General features: G+C 37.1%; 1 protein-coding gene across 8 annotated transcripts in view; it reads left to right on the top strand.

The window, feature by feature from the left end:
- Window positions 1–24219, top strand: part of DMXL2 (Dmx like 2) — a 151947-nt gene that overhangs the window by 13564 nt on the left and 114164 nt on the right. For 7 of the 8 annotated variants that reach the window (XM_082444557.1, XM_082444558.1, XM_082444556.1 and 4 more), the window contains exons 2-3: window positions 18912–19037; window positions 21837–21908. In XM_082444557.1, coding sequence (XP_082300683.1) covers window positions 18912–19037; window positions 21837–21908 — 198 coding nt within the window. Of the gene's footprint in view, window positions 1–7437; window positions 11140–18911; window positions 19038–21836; window positions 21909–24219 lie in introns of those variants that run through there. The other variant, XM_082444553.1, reaches the window with a different exon arrangement.

Raw genomic sequence — 24219 nt, 5'->3', positions numbered from 1 at the left:
TGTAATGCTGGTTTCATAAAATGAGTTTGAAAGTATTCCTTCCTTTTCTATTTTCTGTCACGGATCAGGTAGAATTGGTGTCATTTTGTAAATTTTAGTAGGATTTTCCAGTGAAATCATCTGGGTGTTGACTTTTCTGTTTCAGAAGGTCTTTTTTAAAGAAATTGAACTGTAGTTGATTTACAATATTAGTTTCAGTTGTACAGAATTTTAGGGTTTTATCTACGCATTCAATTTCTTTAACAATTAAAGGACTATTAAGGTAACGTATTTCATTTTGGGTGTGTTTTTGTAGTTTCTGGTTTTGGAGGAATTAGTCTTTTTTTTTTTTCTATTTCACTGTCATGTTTATGTGTATAAAGTTGTTTATAGTATTTTATTATCTTTTTAATGTTTGCAAGATTAGTACTGGTATTTTCTTTTATTCTTTTTTATTTTTTAAAATAAAAAAATTTTTTTTAAAGTTATCTTTTTATTTTTCATTAATTAATTAATTAATTTTTGGCTGCGTTGGGTCTTTGTTGCTACACACGGGCTTTCTCTAGTTGCGGTGAGCGGGGACTACTGTTTGTTGCAGCACACGGGCTTCTCATTTCTGTGGCTTCTCTTGTTGCAGAGCTCAGGCTCTAGGCGCGTGGGCTTCAGTAGTTGTGGTGCGCATGCTCAGTAGTTGTGGCTCGCAGGCTCTAGAGCACAGGCTCAGTTGTGGCGCACGGGCTTAGTTGCTCCTTGGCATGTGGGATCTTCCTGAACCAGGGCTTGGACCCATGTCCCCTGCATTGGCAGACGGATTCTTAACCACCGTGCCACCAGGGAAGTCCCAATTTTTCTTTTTTCTTTGGTGTTGGTAATTTATGTCTTTTCTCTTTCTGTGTGTCTTTCTAGAGGTTTATAAGTTTTATTGAACTTTTTCAAAGAACCAGATTTTTATTTTGTTCACATTGTATATTGTTTTCCTGTTGTCACTTTGATTTCTCCTTTTATCTTTATTATTTCATGACTTCTGCATGCTTTGAATTTGTTTTTCTCTTCTTTTTCTAATTGATTAATATGGAAGCTTAGATTACTGATCTGAGGGTATTCATACTTCTATGGCATTTTTATAGTAGTCACTTTAACGTGTTTGTGTGTTAATTTCAAAATCCGTGTCTGTTGATTGTCTTTTCTCATGTGAGTTGAGATTTTCTTAGCTCTTTGTATGCTCAGTAATTTTGCATTGTTACCTGGACTGTTTAAAATATTGTGTTATGAAACTCTAGGTCTTGTGTAAAGTCTATGGAGGATGTTGATATTTTGTTTTAGCAGGCAATCAGTTTATTTGGGTTCATGCCAAAAGTTCTGACCAGCCTTCTATAGGTTGTAGTTTCAGTGTGAGTTCCATTTTCAAAGGCCTTGCAGTGCTAGTTGGATATAACCTGTGTACATGCCACAGGTGGCCAATATAAGACCTGGGCAGTGGTATCTCCTGTAGTTCAGATCTCAGAGGTGTTTATTCTGCTATGTTAGGTATGATCTGTGCATGTGCTGCCAGGGGATGCGCCCAGGAGTTTATAAAAAAGTTTATTGGGTTGTTCTTCCGAGCTCTTCCCTTTTTGTGATTTCTGTGGTACTTTCTGTTTTGCTAGGGCTCCCCTTGGTGGTTCTCTGGCTGGAAAGTTGAGACTTTAGTTAACCCTGCTCTGTGCTTCCTGTGACTGTATTTGTGTTCAGTGCCAAGCAGCAGTAGGACAGAGAAAGAAAAAAAAAGCAACTGGGATTTCCCCCACTCTCTTGGGATCATAGCTTTTTATATTGGAGCTCTGGGATTGCTTGGGGGCTGGGATGTGAGAAAATGGAGAAAAGAAAAGAAAAAAAAAGGATAAATGGGGAATTTTCTCTCCCTCTCTTTGAAAATTAAGAGTCTCTTTTCCTACTTTTTGAACCAAAAATAAATGGCTTCTCCTGGAGGTCTTTTTTTGTGTGTGTTTTGGTTTCGTCCTAAGTTTAAACTCTCTGCTAATACAGTGGATTTCAAATTCTGTTCTTACTTCGTTCATCTACTACCATTTACTTTTCAGAGTTTTAAAATATTTGTTCCATGCATTCTGTCCATGTTTTATGGCTGCATTCAGTGGGAGAGACATATTGTTATTCTTACTTGGAACCAAAGCTATGATACCATTTTTCATATCATCAAAAAATATCAAGAACCAGCAATAAGTCTAATAATACATGTAGAAGATTTCTGTGGGCAGAATTAATAAAACTTTATTGAGAAACCTAAATAAAGGGAGATAAATACCATGTTTATGGACTAGTATAAAGATATCAGTTCTTTCCAAGCTAATTTATAGCTTTGATGTGTTCCCAGTCAAAAACTTAAAGAGGATTTGTGCAATTTGACAGAATGATGCTAAATTTTATGGAAAGAGATAGGGCCAAGAATGGATAAGGCTATCTTGAAGAACACTAAGATGAGAGGACTTCTACCAGCTGAAGACTTGTAGAAGTTGTAGTCATTAAGGTAGTGTGGTGGTGGCCTAAGAACAAATATACCAAAGTAACAAAACAGAGCACCAGAAACAGACTCACACATTTATTGATGCCTGATTTTTTTTTTTTTTTTTGGCCACACTGCGTGGCATGTGGGATCTCAGTTCCCTGATCAAGGCTCGAACCCATGCCCCCTGCAGTGGAAGCACAGTCTTAACCACTGGACTGCCAGGGAAGTCCCACCTGATGCTTGATTTATGTCAAAGATGACGTGGTAGAATAGTATAGAATGGTTGATCTTCTTAGTCATTAGTGCTGGGACATTTTCTTATTTATATAGGAAAGAAATGAAACTTGGCCTCTAGCTCACCCCATACACAAAAATTAACTCCAGGTAGATTACAGATCTAGGTGTGAAAGACAGAACAATAAAGATTTTAGAAGACAGTATAGAAAATTTATTCATGACCTTCAGGTTGCAAAATATTTCTTAAACAAAACACCAAATATACCACAATTATAGATAAATAATTTATGATGTGAATCAGGTTTCTCATAATTGAAGAAGGGAGTTCAAAATATGGAATGTAGGAAGGCTAGAATGAATCCTGTGGTGGATATAATCAGACCAGAGACATCTGTGTGACTTCATATGTATGTGTGTATATCCATATATGTATATGTTATGTGTTTATAATGTGTGAGTCTGTTTGTGTATATATATATATTTAGAGAGTGAGAAAGGGAGAGAGCAATGATGTATAGGTATAGAGGTGTATAGATATGGTGGGGATGTATGCATGTCCTGGATGTCATTGCTTTTAAACCTTTCAATGGAGAGTTGAAACTGTATGTGGATGTCTACATACACACACACATATGCATGTGTGTTCAAGTGCACGCACACACACGTCTGTTTCCTAGTTGGTCAGCTGAGAGGGCCCAGACACAGTTGGTACTCCAGTAGCAGAAACATAACTGGCATCAAGATCTTGTTTTCTAAATACCATTCTCCACTAAAAAGAAACAGCATTCCTTGGAGAAATAGCTGATTCTAGGTTGGATGATAAGCCTAGATAAGCCTGGAATCTCTTATGCCAGAAAGTAAGGAATTGTTAAAGAATGACGAGAACATGTCAAAAGAAGACAGGGCTAGCTTGAAGGGTTCCTACTGGCCAAGTCTGGGACAGTTGGAATATGAAAATAAGTGATAGTAGTGGATTATCACCCTTTGAATGAGGTAAGAACTCATGATCTTTAATATAAAAAGTACAAAAATCAATAAGAAAACTCAGGGGGAGGGATAAATTAGGAGTTTGGGATTAATATATACACACTACTATATATAAAACAGATAAACAGCAGGGTCTTACTATATATAGCATAGGGAACTATAGTCAATATCTTGTAATAAACTTTAATGGAAAAGAATATGAAAAAGAATATATATATGTATAACTGAATCACTTTGCTGTGCACCAGAAACTAACACAACATTGTAAATCAACTACACTTCAACTATACTTCAGTTAAAAAAAAATAAGAGGGGACTTCCCTGGTGGTCCAGTGGGTAGGACTCTGTGCTCTCACTGCCCAGGGCCTAGGTTTGATCCCTGGTCGGGGAACTAGCATCCCACAAGCTGCATGGCGAGGCCAAAAAACAAAAAAATGAAGAAAATTATCATTTGGCAGCCATCATAGTAATAACTGATTAGCCAAGAATCATCCAATGGATGCTAATATTAGTGGGTACAAGTTTGATAAGTAACAAGATATTTATATAACCTCAAAATATCTTCCCACAAAATGCTTATTAATTACAAAGGAAAAATAATAGCTTTATAGAGGAGAAACTTGTCAGATACCACCTTTATCAACTGATCGAAGTTAACATCACCAGAGATGGGACAAGTAGACAAATGTGCCTCTTAGTAAAATGCAGTGAGAACATGGCTATATTTCTATGATGTTCCTGCCCAAAATGCATAACTGGAATCTAATTATAAGGAAGAGTGAAAATGCAGGCCATGGACTTGGAAAAGATAATTGCATCACATATATTTGACAAAGGATTGGTATCCAGAATATAAAAATATCTATAAATCAGTAAGAAAAGAACTGAGAACTTAATAGGAAGTGGATGAAAGTCTTGAACAGGCATTTCACAAAAAGAAAAAGTCTAGATGACTAGCAAACATATGAAAAGAGGCTCTTCCTTATTAGTAAGCAGAAATGCAAGTTGAAATCAGGAAATACCATTGCATACTTACCACATTTGCAAAAGATTAATTTGACATATCTGGTGATGGCAAGAATATCCATAAATGGGAATCCTTATGCACTGCTAGTGGGAATATTAATTCATACAGCTACTTTGGAAAATGCTTTATCATTATATACCAAAATTTAAGATACATATTGTCTATGACCTATCAGTTCTTCTTCTCTATATATATTCTAGAGAAATAACATATAATATGCAGGATATCTCTACAAGAATGTTCAGAGCAGCATTGTGTTTGTTTCTTAGAACAGCATTGTTTTTAATAATATGCAAACAGTCCAGGAACATTAGAATGGATACATTGTGGTACATACAAGGGAGTATTAATAAGTAACGAAAATGAATGAATCACAGCTATATGTGTCATGAATTAACCTCTGACCAAATGTTCATGAAAAGAGCAAGATAAAAGAACACATGCAGTATGATTTCATGTACACAAAGTTCAGAGGGCCGGCAAAACTAAACCATGTTATTTAGGCATGCATGCAGAAGTAGAAAAACTACAAAGGAAAGCAAGGGAGTGATTTCTCAAAAAAGTCAGGGCAGTGCTACTTCGCTTGCGGGAGAGAAGTGTCCTTTTGAAGGGACACACGGTCTTTTGGGTTGCTGGAAATAGTGTCTTCCTTTTTTAAGTGGTGGTTATGCACATGTTCATTTTAGTTTATTCTTTGTGGTGTCTGTTTTATGTACACCTCTAGCTTTTTAAAAAAATCGACTTAATGGAGTTTTGTGAGGGAGTGGATATAGATGTATTTTGTTGTTTTTTTTTGTTTGTTTGCTATGTTTAATGAGACTCTCAAGCCTTCTTTGTAAATTAAAAAATACAAAAACAAAAACTTACCATCCACCTCTCCCTGTCCTCTGGCGAAATGTAAACTTCATGTGGTAGAGACCCTGCCTGTTTTCCATCACATTCTGCCCTGTGTGCCTGGTCCACGCTAACTGCTAAGTAGACATTTTTGTTGACTTGAATCCCCACAGTCATCCCGCTGTGAATATTTGTTGAGACTTAAATGGTACAAGGAACAAATTACCTTAAGCAATGGGGAATTATAAGAATACAGAAGAGGAGTAGAAGACTGTGAGGGAAAACTGTGGCCTGCCATATCAGTAAACAAAGGATGCTGCAGCCATCAAGCCACTATCCTCCCGCCCCCCCCACCCCCAGCCCTGAAGGAGCACAGGATAGAGGTGAATGGGCTGCCTGCTGTCAAGCCATCAGCCGCTGCAGCCACCCCCAAAGGTGCACCCTGAGGGGACTCAGGATGGGGAAGAATACTGGTCCTAGATAGCTAAGGTGCATATCAAAGCAATGATTTCAATGAGCCCAGACTCTTGCATCTTCCCATACGTAGAAAAGTGCTAAATTCATTAACTTGAGATGTCTGGTTTTCTTTAGTTAACAGTAATCTTCTCATGTTGCGACTACCTGGTCTTTGTTGCAAAACTCCTATATATCCTGGCTTCTCCCTTACCTCTTCAGAGCAGTCCCTCAGAACTACCTGAGAGGCTGCCTCCTGGCCTTGAAGTCCTCAGAAAGTCCGCCAAATAAAATATAATTCTCAACGTTTAGGTTGTGTAATTTTTTTCAGTTGACAAGACAACTCTTCCAAGAATCTTCTAACACAAGTCGTACGTAGTACAACTGGGCCTCAGATATCAGGAACTTGGTCGGCTCGTGGGACTGGTTGCTCTGTCTGTGTTGGACTGTGTGGCTCTCATAATATCTCAACCTCTCCCTGTGTTGGATCCATTAAAACTGGCTTGCATGAGGACCCCAGGGACCGCCCTGGCCTCTGTGTACATAAAGTCCTTTTGGCTTTACTGCCTATTACTACCTGCTACATTTCTTGGTATTTCCTCGAATATCCAGAAAGTGCAATCTGACCCAGCTCACCTTTTTTAAGCCAGGCCATATCATGGGTTGCTGGCCAGCCTGTAGCTTTTGGTATTAAATTCTTGGCCTTTGGAATCAGGTGTCACCCTGGTGCAATCAGTTGTATGCGGTGAGTGTTGGTCACGTTGTCTGCCCAGGCTGTGGGTGGGGCAGTTTTGCTTAGAAACGTCTGCAAGTCTGATGGACAATACACTTGACGTGATAAACCATAATTTTTCTATTATGGGATGTTTAGGTTGTTTCCTTTTTTTTTTTTTTTATTACTTTAAATAATGCTGCAGTAAACATCTTGGTACTAGTTGTAATGTTTGTTTGCACATCTGAATGTTTTCTCAGGATAGAGTCCTAGAAATAGACATAATGAATCAAAGTACTTAAATCTCTTTGCAGTCTCTTATTAATTCATATTACCAAATTGCCTTACAGAAAAGTCACATGTTTTTATTTTTTTTTATTTATTTTTTTTTTAAAGGAACTCCTTTATTTATTTATTTATTTATGGCTGTGTTGGGTCTTCGTTTCTGTGCGAGGGCTTTCTCTAGTTGCGGCAAGCGGGGGCCACTCTTCATCGCGGTGCACGGGCCTCTCACTATCGCGGCCTCTCTTGTTGCGGAGCACAAGCTCCAGACGCGCAGGCTCAGTAGTTGTGGCTCGCGGGCATAGTTGCTCCGCGGCATGTGGGATCTTCCCAGATCAGGGCTCGAACCCGTGTCCCCTGCATTGGCAGGCAGATTCTCAACCACTGCGCCACCAGGGAAGCCCAAGTCACATGTTTTTATACTGCAATAGTGTATGAGAGTGACAGGTGCACCATACTCTTGCTCATTGCTTTTTGCTGTTCATTCTTCAAAGCTGAAAAAAGTACATTCGGCTATTTAGTGCTCCAAAAGCCTTTCTCTATTACATATTCTGGGTCCCATGGGATCACAGATGACTACTTTAGTAACTGTAACTTTATTATACATTTTTTTTGCCAGCTTTCTATCCTAGTGTCCTCATTGCTGCTGCTCTAATATCATGGACAATTCCATATTTTCTTTGAAGCCCTGCTCTGAATATCCCCAGTCTTCATACCAGTTTCAGTTCCAGTCAGGGCAAGGGACAGATGAACTGAAGTAAAAACAAGGTTTATTTCAGTATACACAATGAATCATCAAGGAAGGGCAACTGAGCTTCAGAGTGATTAGAACTAAAAAGCTGGTAGAATAAACCGCGTTTTCTTAGAGATTTTGCATACATGTTTTTTAATGAGTTCTTTCTTATTTTCAGATATCTGATCCATTTGCTTCTCAAACTGGTGATTTCAGTTTCAAATTGCACACGGTTCTTTTTTTTTTTTTTTTTTTAATTTTATTTATTTATTTATTTATGGCTATGTTGGGTCTTCGTTTCTGTGCGAGGGCTTTCTCTAGCTGCGGCAAGTGGGGGCCACTCTTCATAGCGGTGCGCGGGCCTCTCTTGTTGCGGAGCACAGGCTCCAGACGCGCAGGCTCAGTAATTGTGGCTCACGGGTCTAGTCGCTCCGCGGCACGCGGGATCCTCCCAGACCAGGGCTCGAACCCATGTCCCCTGCATTGGCAGGCAGACTCCCAACCACTGCGCCGCCAGGGAGGCCCCGCACCCGGTTCTTAATGGCTGCCTTATCCCTGAATATGTATGACTTTTTAGCTCAACTCTTCTTGCTAACTCTGGGATTTCTGGTTTAAATTCCCCAGAATAGACTTCAGCATAGCTCATCTTTTTCAGCTATTAGTCACTGGTCATTATTCTGGACCCATCCTTGCCTCTTGTCAGCTTTGAGTAGGGGAAAGAGTCACAAGATATAGAACATTTAGCTGGGGTTCTATGTAAAATAGTGTACACTGGATTATTTAATCTTTTTATCAAGACTTTTTGAAGCAAATTTGTGTACACTTAACAGAATCACAGTTTAAAAGTTGAAAGGGGTCTCAGAAGTGATCTAGTCACAATCTTTCATTTGACTGATTGAGGAATTATCTGTAGAGAGACTGTGATTTGCCCATTGTTATAGTCAGTGTTAGCACCTCTAGATTCTCAAGAATGTACTCTTTCCATCATATTGCAGGATTGGAAGTTTAATTATAATTTAATAGTTTAATCATGTTATTTGGGCAATATTTTTTTGAACACTGTCAGGACCATCTCCCTCAAAATATCAACATTTAGATTAAATGATCTTCTGGAAATGGCCAGTAGTTACAAAATAATTGAAAGTTGTCATAAACATTACATATTAATATTGCTACATAATATACTATTAACTTTAAAATCCTTTCAAATGGAAAATGTATTAAGAACAAATTAAGGAACAAGATATTAGGTACTTATTTTCTCTATATCTAATAATTTAACGTCCAAAAATCTCATTTTATTTCTTTAGATGTAGCAGTTTTAAAAAGTAGTATTTTACTTCAATATTCTCTATGAGGCAAATTATTTTATACTCTAAGCTTTAGAGAACAAATTTGAAGCTGAAAGGTGACTCTAAATTTTTATACGTGCTGGCCAGTCCATGGGGCTTATTGTTACCAGTATTACTATGATTTCCTTTATATATTTTTGATAATTAATACTTTGAATGGTTTATTCTTAGCACTGACATAAAATAATTATAAGAGAAGATAATTTTTGGGTTTTATTTCCAGGCCTACCTTTTAATGAGAATGCAGGCAAGCTGGAGATAGAGCTGGTTTTGTAATGGTTAATTAGAATTAATTAATTAATTATTGCATATTTTTCTTTTCAAGGTCTCATTTTCCTTTCAGATGGTACTAGTATCAGTACATTAAAAAAACATATGTTCTTGGTTCAGGGGTATAGAAATAGGCTTAGTTTGGACTACAGGTGTCTGTTTCTTTTTATCTTAGTATTTAGAAGTTTTTTTATAGGTCCATCTTGTTAGTAAATTATCAAAATTGGCTAGCTTTTGACTAATATTAAAAATAGTTCTTGTTTAAATTTAAAGTTTTAATTTTAATTAGAGAAACTTCTACTTTCAGATCAGTTGCTTCTCTGGGGTTGTTAGGAAGAAATTAAAACAAAAATCATTTTGTCTCTTACCCCTTAATCACAAATATGTAGTATTTTCTTCAGTTTTCTTCCTTCCTTTTTTCTGGCCATAAATTTTTGTTTTTACATGCTATTAATCTTTGTCTTATGTATCACTTAGCATACTGCTTGCAGCTTTGCTTTCTTCTACTGTTACTTATAAGTAGTCTGTTAATTTTGCATTTCCTGATGTGGGTTGTTTCTAAGAGGAACCGTCCCTTTGGTTACCACACAAGTAGTCATAGTAGATTATTTCCGACATTGCTTCACGCATCATTGGCTTACTCTGAGCTTTTTGCATAATATTTAGTTTTTGTTTGTTGTCTTGTTTATTTTAATATCTATAGTTTCTTTCTCATTTATTTTGCTCATTCAGCATTCTTGAATGAACTTCAAACTGTTAGAATGATTGAATCATCTCAGTAAAATGTGTTCTTAGTCGTGTGGAAGGAAGAGCTTCTTTTCAAATACTACCCTCTCGCCCTTTTCTAACTGTAGTTTAGACTTGTAGCTGAATGACAGGAGGCTTATTTATTTTGGGGGGTGGTGGTAGGCAGTAATTGATAATGGTAAGGATTTGACTTTAGGTGTAGAAACTTATAGGAAGACAGATGAGGCTGATTGAATATATTGCTGATAATAAGTACTCATAGGGACTTCCCTGGTCGTCCAGTGGGTAAGACTCTGTGCTCCCAATGTAGGGGGCCAGGGTTTGATACCTGGTCGGGGAACTGGATCCCACATGCATGCCACAACTAAGATTCCGCATGCTGCAACCAAGACCCAGCACAGCCAAAAAAAAAAAAAAAGTACTCATTTTGTAGACTTAAATTTCATTTTGAGAACTCTCATTAAGTCCAGAATGTGTAGTTTTTATGCATAAATCTATGGTTTCCTGGTAAGCCATAAATTGGGTTTTAAAATGGTCAGTGGCTTCTTATGATCTATTTATAAAATTTTAAAAATTGGAATTGTGTATTATATTAATATACTATCTCAATTAAGAAAATGTTTTCTTTGATATGTTTGCACCTTCATATATCTTCAGGTCAGGCATTTTGTTAAAAAAAAAAAGAATTTGTTAGCTACATATGACAAAGGATAAGTTCTATGAAGAGCTCTTATAAATCACTGAGAACAACAGGGCTAAAGACCCAGTTAAGAAATGGACCAGTGGGAGTTCCCTGGCAGTCCAGTGCTTAGGACTCCCCACTTCCACTGTCAGGGGCCCAGGTTCCATCCCTGGTCGGGGAACTAAGATCTCACAAGCTGCGCTGTGTGGCAAAAAAAAACAGAAAAAGAAATGGACCAGTAATATGAACAGTCAGTTTGAAGAGAAAGAAATATAAATGGCTGATAAATATATGAAAAGATGTTCCTAATAAAAATACAAATTAAAACAAGTAGATGCCAGGTTTTGTTGGATTAGAAAGATTAAAACATTTGATAATGATCAGGATTAGTGATGAAGTGGACAAACAGGTACTTTTTTATATCTGGGGAGTATGATTTTCTTTGAAGTGTGGTCTGCTTTAGTTATTAATTCTAATCACTGACGCAGCGAGTAATGTCTTAGAATTTATTTTATGGGTATATTTCCATACATATGCATAGTGTCATATACATGAAGATGTTCATTGAAACATTTTTTACAATAGTAAAAGACTGGAAACAACCTAAATTAATTATGGCAAAGCCACAAAATGGAATACTATGCAACTATTAAGAAGAATGAAGTAATTCCTTCTGTGGGATTTGGAAAGTTTTCAAGATATATTGTTAATTAAGTGGACAAGAAGTTACAGAATTGTGTATAGCATAATCCCTTTATGTTAAAAAGAAAGATTTATATGTAGATACACTTATATGTACACTAAACATTTCAGGAGGCATTCATAGGTAACTGTTAAGTTATTGCTTCTTGGCTATGAGTGGGGACGGTCAAGGCTAAGAAGGTGACTTAATTTTCCTATATAGTTTTAAAATTTAGTACATGTGTTATTCTCTCTATAAAAAAGAATATTTTGTCATTGAAAACAAAATAAAACACTTTAAGTGGTTTATTTAGCTTTAATGGATAAGTACTATTTGAAAGTTCTAGCTTAATAAGGGATCCATTCAGCATTCAATAAGGAAAACCTATTTGTCCATTTTAGAAGTTAATTTTTAATTCTGTGAGTATCATAAGCAGTTAGGGTTTTAACTAGGTGACTAAAATGAAGAGAGGGAAAGGATGTTTTCTTGGGAAATTTTTATTAATATGTGCATTGTTTTCTTGGTTGTAAAATTTTTTCATAGGTCAACACTGACCTCTTAAGACAATTTCCTTAAGGTGACTTGATACAACCAAGTAATCATGAAAGCCCAGACAACCTTGTATTCTCTTTAGTTTTTTGTTTATAGAGCAGAAATCACAGCAGAAATGAAGAATTTAAATGAATTTATGTAATTAACCAATAGGATGAACAAAAATTTAAGCACTAGAAAACAATATGATAGAAGATGGTCATTATTGAAGTGTATAAAACAGTGTAAAAAGATCTAAATTTGCATGCCAGTATGTGTTTGCCTTGTGACTTAGGACTTTGATTAAATCATATGAACTTCCATTTCTTTATATTAAAGTGGGATTAATAACCAACTTCTAGGTTTACTGCAGTCTTGAAAGAAAGACTAGGGATGTGGAATGCATAGTACAATACTTATACCCAGCATGCTTTCAATAAATGGCACCTCTTTCTTGTAATTATTTTTCTAGCTTTTAATAACATGTGCCTTATATTTATATGAATCAAAACTCTCAGGGAGAGGTGGGAGTTTAACAGTAACACTCTTGGTAGAGTTTTCTTGTTAAATTAGACTATAACACCTTGTTAAATTAGTGAAACCTTTCAACATGCTTAGTACCTCTTGATTCATCAGTGCTATTCTTTTTAAAATTTAGACACATCTGTCAACAGTTGTCAGTGATCTCAAACTTTGACCCTGTATCTACCAGGATGTTAAAGCATCCAACTACTCCATAGAAAATGCCAGTATAATGTATTCATACTCTGTATTCTTATAGGAAAGATCATGTTTGTGTAAGATTTATTACTCAGCCATAAAAAGAAACAAAATTGAGTTATTTGTAGTGAGGTGGATGGACCTAGAGTCTGTCATACAGAGTGAAGTAAGTCAGAAAGAGAAAAACAAATACCGTATGCTAACACATATATATGGAATCTAAAAAAAAAAAGGTTCTGATGAACCCAGGGGCAAGACAGGCATAAAAACTCAGATGTAGAGAATGGACTTGAGGACATGGGGAGGGGGAAGGGTAAGCTGGGACGAAGTGAGAGAGTAGCATATATACACTACCAAATGTAAAATAGATAGCTAGTGGGAAGCAGCTACATAGCATAGGGAGATCGGCTTGGTGCTTTGTGACCACCTAGGGGGGTGGGATAGGGAGGGTGGGAGGGAGACGCAACAGAGAGGGGATATGGGGATATATGTATAGTTGATTAACTTTGTTATACAGCATAAACTAACACAACATTGTAAAGCAATTATACTCCAATAAAGATGTTTAAAAAAATAGGAAAAATAAATTTAAAAAAATTGGGAATTCCCTGGTGGTCCAGTGGTTAGGACTTGGCACTTTCACTGCTCAGGGCCTGGGTTCAGTCCCTTGTAGGGAAACTAAGATCCCATAAGCTGCAAGTCGCGGCCAAAAAAAAAAAAATTTCTTTACTTTACACTTTAATTTATCTAAGACTTAAGGGAAATCTGAGAAATTAGAACAGTGTTTGGGATATGAGTATTACTTATTTGAATTTTTGAAAATAATGTAGTCAAGGCAATTAGTATATATAAAACTGAGGTTAGAGAAGACTGAGTGTGTTATGCCTATTCACCTACACTTAATCATTGTTCAGAATGACATTGAACCCTCTAGAGAAGGCAACAGTATTTTATTATTGTCACGATAGTGTGTTAATTCAGAGGATTTTATGGCTTTAGAAAATGATACTTAACTTTTTTTCAAGTGTAACATTTTAATAAGGTAAAAGAAGAGGGTCACTTGTTTTTCAGCCTCAGCTAATTGACAGGACTCTCCTAATGATATTTTGGATATCACAACTAAAAACATAGAATCTTGGTAATAACAAATACTCAGGTTTTTAGCTCCCATATAATAATTTTGGGATAACACACTTTGTCTAAGGAAGAGATTCTTTAAGACAAACTAATGAGATCTATGGACCCAGTGAAAATAAGCACATTCACATGGCTTTAAATATAATTTCCAGGATTTCAAAGACCTCCTGAGACCATCTGTGATTCACACCCACTAGGCTCAGGTTGAAAACTTCTATCAGGTTGGAAACTTAGTTTCAGTGCTCAAAGTAGAGACTAGTTTTCTCTTTCCTAACAGGATGGATTCAGTCTCCAAAAGTAAGGTTAAAACAAGTGAGGGTTAAAGCGTGTCTTTGCCTTTAGAACTTGTGCTACACAATTATCTCTTAGTTATAAATTGTCGGCTAGCTATTAATTCTTCATCATAAGGACAGTTCAGTCCTTCCATAAAAAAAACTCCCACGTGAATAGAAGGAAAGGATGTTTTTCTAAGATTCTTCCTTTTTTCTTGGACTTCATCTCTGCGTTTGGGCCAATACCATATCCTTGACTTTGAGAAATATTTTATATACATCAGTACTGTTATTAGTGCAGGACACTGGTGTATGGTGCTATGGCATAGGGGTGGTTCTCCCAGGAACCCAAGGGAAGAACTTGGTTAAGGGATTTCATTTGTTCCAGAAAGGGCTTAGTGCCCTTTTTCCTGCTTCCCTGTAGTGATCCTGTAGCCTCTCTACCACATGTGGAGTAGTTAGTTTATACTCAGCCAAGTCAGAGATATTTATTTACCTAGTACAAAGGAGCCCACATCCTGTACTCTCTGGGATCATTTTAGTATTTGCTTGTAGTCTCAGTGAGCGCCCGCTTTTCCTTCTGCACTATAAATTTTTCCTCTGGTAAAATTGAATTCTGAAAAAGAGGAATGAAACAAATTGCTTTTGACCTAAAATTGAAAGAATGGAAATCTCTTGAGTAATTACAGATTTTGTATAAACCTTCTCAGCTACTGGTCTTTACTCTGAGCTAGATGCTGTGGGAATTTGTACTTGGGATTACAAATATGAACATGGGCCTTTTAGTGCTAATAAGACATCTTAGTGGAGTTGGGGTGATGCAATGGAAAGAGCAGGAGCTTTACTATGAAGCAAATGAATCCTCACTCTGTGAACTTGGGCGAGTTACTTATCCTTTCTGGGCCTCAGTTTCTTCACCTTTACAAGGGGGCCTGTGAAGATATGATATTCATAAAGACCCTAGCAGACTGCGTGATCATAGAAGGTATTCAATAAATGCTATATTATTAAGGAAGGCTTTGATAGATTCTCTTCTGGTAGGTCTTCTAAATCCATGATGCTGTTAGACTGGAAGATAAGCCAAAATATCCTTCTCTTTCCTTGTATAGCTACCATCATAAACTTGGCCAGATTATTAGCTTGTATCAACTGTCTGAGCTCCATGTTCTTTGACCAAGTTTCCAGGTACATAGACTTCTGGAGCCAGAAATTAGGAAGATTTTGAATCATTTATTTGTTATACAGATATCTGTATCTATTGAGGGCTGCGTGCATGCTGGGTGCTGGGGCTACAGTGGTAAACAAGAACATGGTCCTTGCTCTGATGGACCTCTCAGTGTAGTAGGAACCAGACACACACACACACATGTATATAAATCATTAAAATCTTATGCGCCTTCAGTTATAGAATGCATGTGATTCAGTACTGACTGATCATGAGTCCCCTGTTCTTGCACACTTGGGGTTATATGTATTTTAGACTCTTTAGAGAAAGGTGAAGAATAATAATATTCAACTTCTGTACTTTTCCAACGCTTTGTGTGCAGTTCCGCTTTGGGTTCCGTTCTAGCCATGACCATGGATGTTATATAAAAGAGTAGGTATTGCCTAGGTGTGGTTCCACAGGATGCTAGTGCCACACATTATTGTTCTGTTATGATGGTAATTACTAGTTTGATAAGGGATTTGAGACCATTTTAGACCAATGGTCTCTAAACTTTTGGTAACTGCATAGTATTCTACTCGATGGATATTCAGTAACTTATTTAACCACTTCCCTACTGATAGATGGTATGATTATTTTCAGTTTTTGCTGCTTAAAATAATGAGGCAGTGAATGTCCTCTATATATTTTGGCAAGCTTTGCTAGTATGCTTATAGTAAAATAGGGACTTGTCAATCAAAGGATATATTGTATTTAAAATTTTGATAGATATTGCCAAATTCTGTTATCCATGAAGATTCTGATTTAGTAAGTCTGGGGTGGGACCACGCAATCTGTATGTTTAACAAGTTCCCTAGGTGATTTTGATGCAGCCAGGTTTGAGAACTATTGCATTTCAGAAAAATTGCAAGATTACCTACTTCTAAGGAGCATGGTACATGTCCTCTGGCAAAGGTCGGGCAATTATGGCTATCTAGGGAGGAGTAAAAATCCTCTTCAGTGACTGAGCAGTAAGAGCCTATGTCTAGAGCAGCTGTTGCTGGGGATGGCCCATCTTTAGAGAAGCAAGTGCGCTAATACTTACCTGAAATATTTTATGTCTCTTTGACATGTAACGTAGGGGAAAAGAACATAAGAATTGTAAGGACCTGAGTTTGAACATTTTCCACTTACTAACTGTATAATCTTGGGCAAATAAATGAACTTGAATCTTTCTTTATGTAATGATAATGATACTCTCTTCCTCTCAGGTTTGTTGCAAAGATGAAAGGGGGAGTGATTTAACTTTTATTTATTTATTTATTTTTTTGCTGCTTTGGGTCTTCGTCGCTGCGCGCGGGCTTTCTCTAGTTACGGCGAGCGGGGGCTACTCTTGGTTGCGGTGCGCAGGCTTCTCATTGCGGTGGCTTCTCTTGTTGCAGAGCATGGGTTCTAGGCGCATGGGCTTCAGTAGTTGCAGCATGTGGGCTTCAGTAGTTGCGGTGCATGAGCTCAGTAGTTGTGGCTCGCGGGCCCTAGAGCGCAGGCTCAGTAGTTGTGGTGCATGCACGGGCTTAGTTGCTCCGCAGCATGTGGGATCTTCCTGCACCAGGGCTTGAGCCCGTGTCCCCTGCATTGGCATGCAGATTCTTAACCACTGTGCCACCAGGGAAGTCCCGATTTAACGTTCATTGAGTACCTTTTGTCTTTGCCAGTAACTTATAGGTATCTCTCTGTCATGGGCAGTTTGTCATTTAGTTGTGATTGGTGATTCACTTGGTTGTCTCCCCATTAGACTCACTGGGACCACATCTTGTGTTTTTGTATTCCCAGTTGCTAGCCCAGACTTGGGACACCGTGCACTGTTTTGTGTCTTTAATGAGTGACGTGTGCTAAGCACTATGTAAATAGATTTTCTATCATAAGAAGTAAGTATTATTTCTTCCATTCTACCACAAGGAAATGCTCAGAGAGCTTAAGTAACTTGCTTAAGATGCCATAGTACTGCAGAACCAACACTGAAAACCCTGCGTGTGGTGATTCCAAACTAGGTAAAGTTTTGCTCTTACCAAAAATCTGCTTTGCTGAGATAATGCTATAAAGCACTTTGGAAATTGTGAAATGTTTAAGGGTAAGATTATTTTTGTTATTTTGATAATATAAGTGTAAAGGTTAGCATGGTGACACAAATATTTCTTCTACCTATACTCAGGATTCCCATTCAGTTTACCTTTCTTGAATGCATAGTATAGCAAATCTGCTTTGTCTATGAGAGTATAAGTGGTTATTTCCTCCTGGGAGTGATTTTTTTCCCCATAGTTCCTTTGCTGAAAATTCTGTCTTTGTTTTTCATTTGGGGGACTTTCTGGTATATGCAGACACATGAGTTGAAGATAGTTTATAGTAGTTAGAGCAGGATTTTGGCAACACTGGAAGTTTCAGTAACCAGTAGAAGTAGTGTCTGTCTTCCTCTCTGGTCTTTATCTTCAGTTCCCTCTTTCATTACCAGCCGTATGTGGACCTCACTGGATTAGCTGTCATCACATGTCAGCCCTGGCTACTGGATATCTGTATTTTGTAGGACATGACCATATTGCTTAAGGCTGTAGAAATAGTGGGAAAAAAATACCACCTCATAAGCTTTATGTTGCTTTTTATGGGGCTTTTTCATTTGGGAATTACATTGTTAGGTTGTTTTGAATATTTAATCATAAGTTGAGTTTGGAAGAAAAAGAAAAATGTCCCCACCCTCTGCCCCTTATGTCATCATAAAATTCACAAAGTTGCAAAACAGGAATAGCATGCACCAAGAAGAAGTGTGGCAATAGGAAGAAATATGTGGTTTTGCTCATTATAGTTCTTTTGAACAAGGGAATTTTCCAGGAACTTGACTTTGTGTTTTATTTTATTTTCCAGACCAAATACTTGTCACATTTTATATAAATCAGTTTATTTTTTATTTTGTTTAGCGTGTGTGTGTGTGTGTGTGTAACCACTTTGGATTGGTTTCCTCTCTCTGTCTCTCTGTCTTTCTCTCCTGCCTGGTAGGGTTGAGGGGAGGGGGCAGGCAGGCTGGCTTCGTTATGGATTCACTTCGGCAGTTGAGTTTGTTTAGCGTTTGCCTTAGTGCATGTAATTCTGCCTCAGGGGTTCATGTCTATTTAACAAGCTCTTTAAGCCATGTGGAATTGTGTTGGAAAATGCATCTGATTTCTATCTTGATCTTCCTCAAGCCTGGTTTGAACCCTGGGAATGCAATTGCAGCCTTCAATACCTTATTGCTTTCAGATGGAGGTTTTATTCTTTAGGGTTTACTGAGATGAGCTTCAGAGAGAAATTCTAAACCGAAAGATTTATGAGGGATGGAGGCAATAGTGTTTAAGACCTGGAAGAACCCTTTTCCTGTTAGTAGCAGTTGTTGAGTGATAATGCATGGTGTGTCGTCACCCCATGTTTTTGGTGTGACTTTTAATGTTCTGATTTGGAAATTGACATTTTTAATATTCTTACATTAACTATTTTTGTAAAATTTGTCACAGTATCCTTTGCAATAGCAACAAAAACTAAGATAAACTAAAATAATTCACAAATTACATATCTTACATAATGTAAAACTTTTCTTTTTAGGCATATGGATCGGGCTGTGATATTGTTATTTTGGCAAATGACTTTGAATGTGTGCAGATCATTCCTGGTGCTAAGCATGGAAACATCCAAGTCAGCTGTGTGGAGTGTTCTAACCAACATGGAAGAGTAAGGGATTTATTTACTTTACTAAATGTCATCTTTTAATGTATTTAACAATCTCAGAGAGTATTCTTATGCTTTTATACAAGGCTTGCCTACAATTTCTAATTATGTATTATACCTTGCTTAGATGGCTGTTAATAGGAGTGGGTAAAATGATAGGTTGTGTACAAATTTTAAAGAGCCATTAAGCTGATAAGTGATAATTAATTGTTCTACCTGTATATACTGTCTTAAAAGATTTGTAGGCTTCACATTCCTGTGTGTACTAATATTCTGCCAGTTGATAGTTCTAGCAGCTATTAAGCCAGTACCAGGGAAGTAAACTTTTATCTTCTATATCTAGCATACCTTATCTCTCCCAAATTACAATAACATCAAATTTTTATCAAGAAATGTAGCGAGTTGTTAGCATCTAATATAATATTTGTCATGTAACTGATGCTTTGTAAAGTTTCTGTTAATTTAATGAAACTTTATTTGTTGTTTGAAGAATGTTAAAGTTCATTCACTCAGACTCTAAACAGAGGATTTATTTTAAAATAATTCAAGTTTCATCATATGTTCCTCTCCCCCAAAATTTCACACATAATATACATCAAATTTTATTATATGTCAAGTAAATATAGCATATTTGCTGTATATTTTAGCAATTCATTAAGGCCAATGTTGTGTAGCAGAGTTAAATGTTTCTATGGGAATATAAGAATGATATTTTTCCTGTAATAATTGTAATAATTTAAACAGTTTTAGTGTTCTAAAAATTGTTCTTTACTAAGTAATAATAAATTTTATCAAGGATATGTTAAATTGGAATATTCATGGTAATAAATAGTAATCATGCAAATTTATGCCAAATAATAAATTGTGATATTATATCATTTCTACTGTCCTACCCTGCTGTTTGTATTAAGCTTTAATATTTGGGTAAATGTGCCACTATATGACAATCCAATGATAAAATTGACATAGTATTGAAACACTGAATTTTCTGGTGTTTTCTGATGCTTGTTTCTTGCTTTTCTGAATTTTTTGCCCAGTTGTTTTCCCTAAGTATTGCTTACTCTTTAGAAAACACTCAGAGTGTCAGATTTCTCTCATTAATTTTTCATTGCTCATCTCCCTATTCCAAGCATGGTAGCTTTAAACCTGCTTAGAGTTGTTACGATAGTTGTCAGAGATGCATTTTAAAAAATTATTTATGTGCTGGTGATGATCACAATAAACAGATACTCTGGGAGCAAAATTTTTGTTTTTGTTTTTATTTTTTTTTAAATATAGAAGCCCTTGGTTTTCATAACCATGTTTTTACTTTTTCTAACCTGGTTGAAGGTAAAGAAGCCCAAATTGTGACATCTCTGATTCACTGTCTTTTATTGCCATCTTCTTTTATTTCATTTATCCCCAGTCCTTGTGATGACTACTTTCAGATTTATGACTTTGTATTAACCAGTTATAATCATTTGTTCATTCATTCATTGACATGTTGAATGTGATCATTCATAACACTTTTTACCTAAGTGTTACCATAGCCAGGCATTTTAAGTAGCTCTCCCCCTACCATTGTGGAGTAAAAGCTTTTTCTTGGAAAGAAAGTTAGATATTAAATAACAATTAAAATCACTTTTTTGGGGACTTCCCTGATGGTCCAGTGCGTAAGGCTCCGCGCTCCCAATGCAGGGGTTCCGGGTTCGGTCCCTGTTCGGGGAACTAGATCCCACACGTGTGCTGCAACTAAGAAGTCCGCATACTGCAACTAAGGATCCTACATGCCGCAACTAAATATGCCTCAACGAAGATCCTGCATGGTGCAGCTAAGACCTGGCACAGCCAAAATAAATAAATATTTTAAAATGAATGAATAAATAAATAAATAAATAAATACACTCTGAGTGACTATAGATACTAAAAATAAATAAATAAATAAATAAATAAATAAAATCACTTCTTTTGCATTAGAGTGCCCTGAAATCACAGTAGACCTTTTCAGCTTGCCTTAAAAGCATGTATACCTAATTTAGCTTTATAGGTTAACCCATAGACCTAGAGGTGTGAGAAGAGATGGTTTTTGGTCTGTTCCCTGTAGTTGTTTCCCTCTTCCCAAGAGGAGGATAAACTGGGAACTGGCTTTCAAGGAATTATTGGAAAACAGGCTCTGGTAAGCTCCTAGGAACAGAGGAATTTGTGTTTCTTCTCATCAGGTATGTGACCTGGAGCAAAGTCCTCTTGGCCCCCAAACCCCTAGCTTAAGTCCACTAGAGATGTCTATATCAGCTGTTTCTCCTCCAGTTGCAGTGGATGTCTCTCTGGTTTCTCCTTAGTCCATTTTCTCTATTCCTCCTTCTACATGGTGTTCCCAATTGGTATTTTTTGTTTGATGGTATAGTTAATGGCATTTTATTTGATATATTTTTAAAACCTGTTGCTCTTTGACGTCTTTTTCTGCTTCTCATGGTTTTTATATTATTTTCACTGGATTGTAAAGTTTCTGACAGATGTACCATTGAAATGTGTCTTCGTTAATAAAAGTTACTTCTGTATTTAAAAATGAAATTTTTATAGGAAAGGATGATTTCTTTGAATAGGTCAACCTTGTATTTGATATGGAAAATAAAGCCTGCTGAATTTTTGATAAGAGAAGAGATTCTTAAATCCAGTACTTTTCCAGTTATATTTATGGAAGGGAAAAAACCATAAATACTGTATTGGGATTGTATGTAATCAGTTTATACATTATTGTGAAAAGGAAGTTTCCTTTATTTTCTCTTTTCCTTAAATATTAATGCTCTGTTCATTCTTTTTTAGGTTGCAGCTTCATATGGTAATGCTGTTTGTATTTTTGAGCCCTTGGGCATAAATTCTCATAAGAGAAATTGTGTAAGTATTAAATGGTAGTAGAAAAGTTTTATAATTGAGTTTGGAATCCTGTTGACAGCAATAAAGAGCTCCTTAGGAGCTGGTGCTGAAGGTGGTCTGGAATATCAGTGTGAAGTTAGTCTGGTGCTTTATGGTAAGATCTTTTACATTCACTAGGAATATATCCCTAGGCCTTTTAGAAAATCAGTTTGCTAGGATATTGCTTATTGAGATTTGCCTTGTTAATTGGGATCTACCCCAGGTGAACTCCTGTTGTTTCTTATCTAGATTACTAGACTAGTCTCCTGTCTAATATCTATCCCCTTGTCCTTTCTCTGTTCTCAGCAGAGTAGATCATGACACTTCTCTGCTAAGAACTCTAATGGCTCCATACTTCTCTCACATTTAAAGCCAAAAAGCCTTAGAATGGACTACAGCCCTTCTTCCTCCACCCCCGCCTTGCCCCCGCACCTGCACCCATTTATTACCTCTCAGAGCTCATCTACTATTTTTGTCCTCTCTGGTCACTCCAGCCACACTGGCATTTTCACTGTTCTTTGGATAGTCGCCCTCTCATCTTTGAGCCTTTGCATTGGTTGTTCTTTTGTCTGGAATGTCCTTCTTTCTCTAGATAGCTCCAGGGCCAGTTCCTACAGATCCTTTAAGTTTTTGCTTAGTAATACCTTCTCAATGAGTAATACCTTCTCAATTGCCTTGACCGCCCTTCCCTTTTTTTAAAAAAATAATTATTTTCCTTAATTTTTTTTTTTGGCTGTGTTGGGTCTTAGTTGCGGCACACGGGATCTTTGTTGAGGCATGCGGGATCTTTTCGTTATGGTGTGTGGTCTGCTCGGGTTTCTCTCTATTTGCAGTGTGAGGGCTTCTCTCTAGTTGTGGTGTACGGGTTTTCTCTCTCTAGTTGGGGTGAGTGGGCGGGCTCTGTAGATTGCGGCACAGGGGCTCTCTCTTTGAGGCAGGCGGGCTAAGTTGCCCCGAGGCATGTGGGATGTTAGTTCCCCCACCAGGGATCGAATCTGCGTCCCCTGCATTGGAAGGCGGATTCTTTACCACTGGACCACCAGGGAAGTCCCTTGAACACCCTTTTAAAAATTGCCACTTGGTTCTCCCACCTTCCTTCTAACCCACCTATCCTTCTATTTTTAAACCTTTTTCAATAGAGCACTTATCTTGTTTATTTATTTATAGATTACTATTTAGAATGTAAGCTCCATGAGGGTAGGGAGCTTTGTTTCTTTTGTTCACTGATGCATCTCAAGTACTAGAACAGTATCTGGAACATAACAGGTACTTCTAAATATTTGAATGAAGGAGTTAGGAGGTTAGGTAAACTCACTGGGTGCTGAATTATATTTTGTCATACTTAATATTCAGAAATTCCAATATGGTTAGAAAAATTTTTAAATTTTAAAATTACTACATGCATTAGAACTCCACCATCACTCACAAATAGTTAAAACTGCCAGTGTGAAATCTGAATGCCAAGATTTCACCTCTTGACATATTTACCAGTAATTTAAAAAAAATTGTATTCTTAACTGCAGTAAGTAAGTGGTTTTGATATTTTTCATTAAATGTATGTATATGAATATTTTTTTTACATTTCCCCCCAGAAGTACAAATTATATCATAGTCTCTTCCCTATGATAATATTATGAAATGCATATTAAATTTTCAGAGTACTTAAGAGTCATCAAGAGTACATATTTAAAAATTCAGGGGCTTCCCTGGAGGCACAGTGGTTAAGAATCCGCCTGACAATGCAGGGGACATGGGTTCGAGCCTTGATCCGGGAAGATCCCACATGCCGCAGAGCAACTAAGCCCGTGTGCCACAACTACTGAGCCTGCGCTCTAGAGCCTGTGTGCCACAACTACTGAGCCTGTGCTCTAGAGCCCACGAGCCACAACTACTGAAGCCTGCGTGCCTAGAGCCCATGCTCCGCAACAAGAGAAGCCACCGCAATGAGAAGCCCTCACACCGCAACGAAGAGTAGCCCCGACTCACCACAATAGAGAAAGCCTATGCGCAGTAACGAAGACCCAATGCAGCCAAAACTAAATAAATAAAATAAATAAATTTATAGAAAAAAATTCAGATTCCATAAATAAATGATACAAATGAACTTATTTACAAAACAGAAACAGATTTACCGACTTCGCAAACAAACTTATGGTTACCAAAGGGGAAAGGTGGGAGGGATAAATGAGGAGTTTGGGATTAACATATACACACTACTATATATAAAGTAGATAATCAACAAGGACCTACTATATAGCACAGGGAACTCTACTCAATACTCTGTAATAACCTA

This window comes from Balaenoptera physalus (genome assembly GCF_965194825.1).
Source record: "Balaenoptera physalus genome assembly, chromosome: 2".
Taxonomy (NCBI): Eukaryota; Metazoa; Chordata; class Mammalia; order Artiodactyla; family Balaenopteridae; genus Balaenoptera; species Balaenoptera physalus.
Note: the sequence above shows the minus strand (reverse complement) of the source record. Positions and strands in the feature narration are given on the sequence as shown.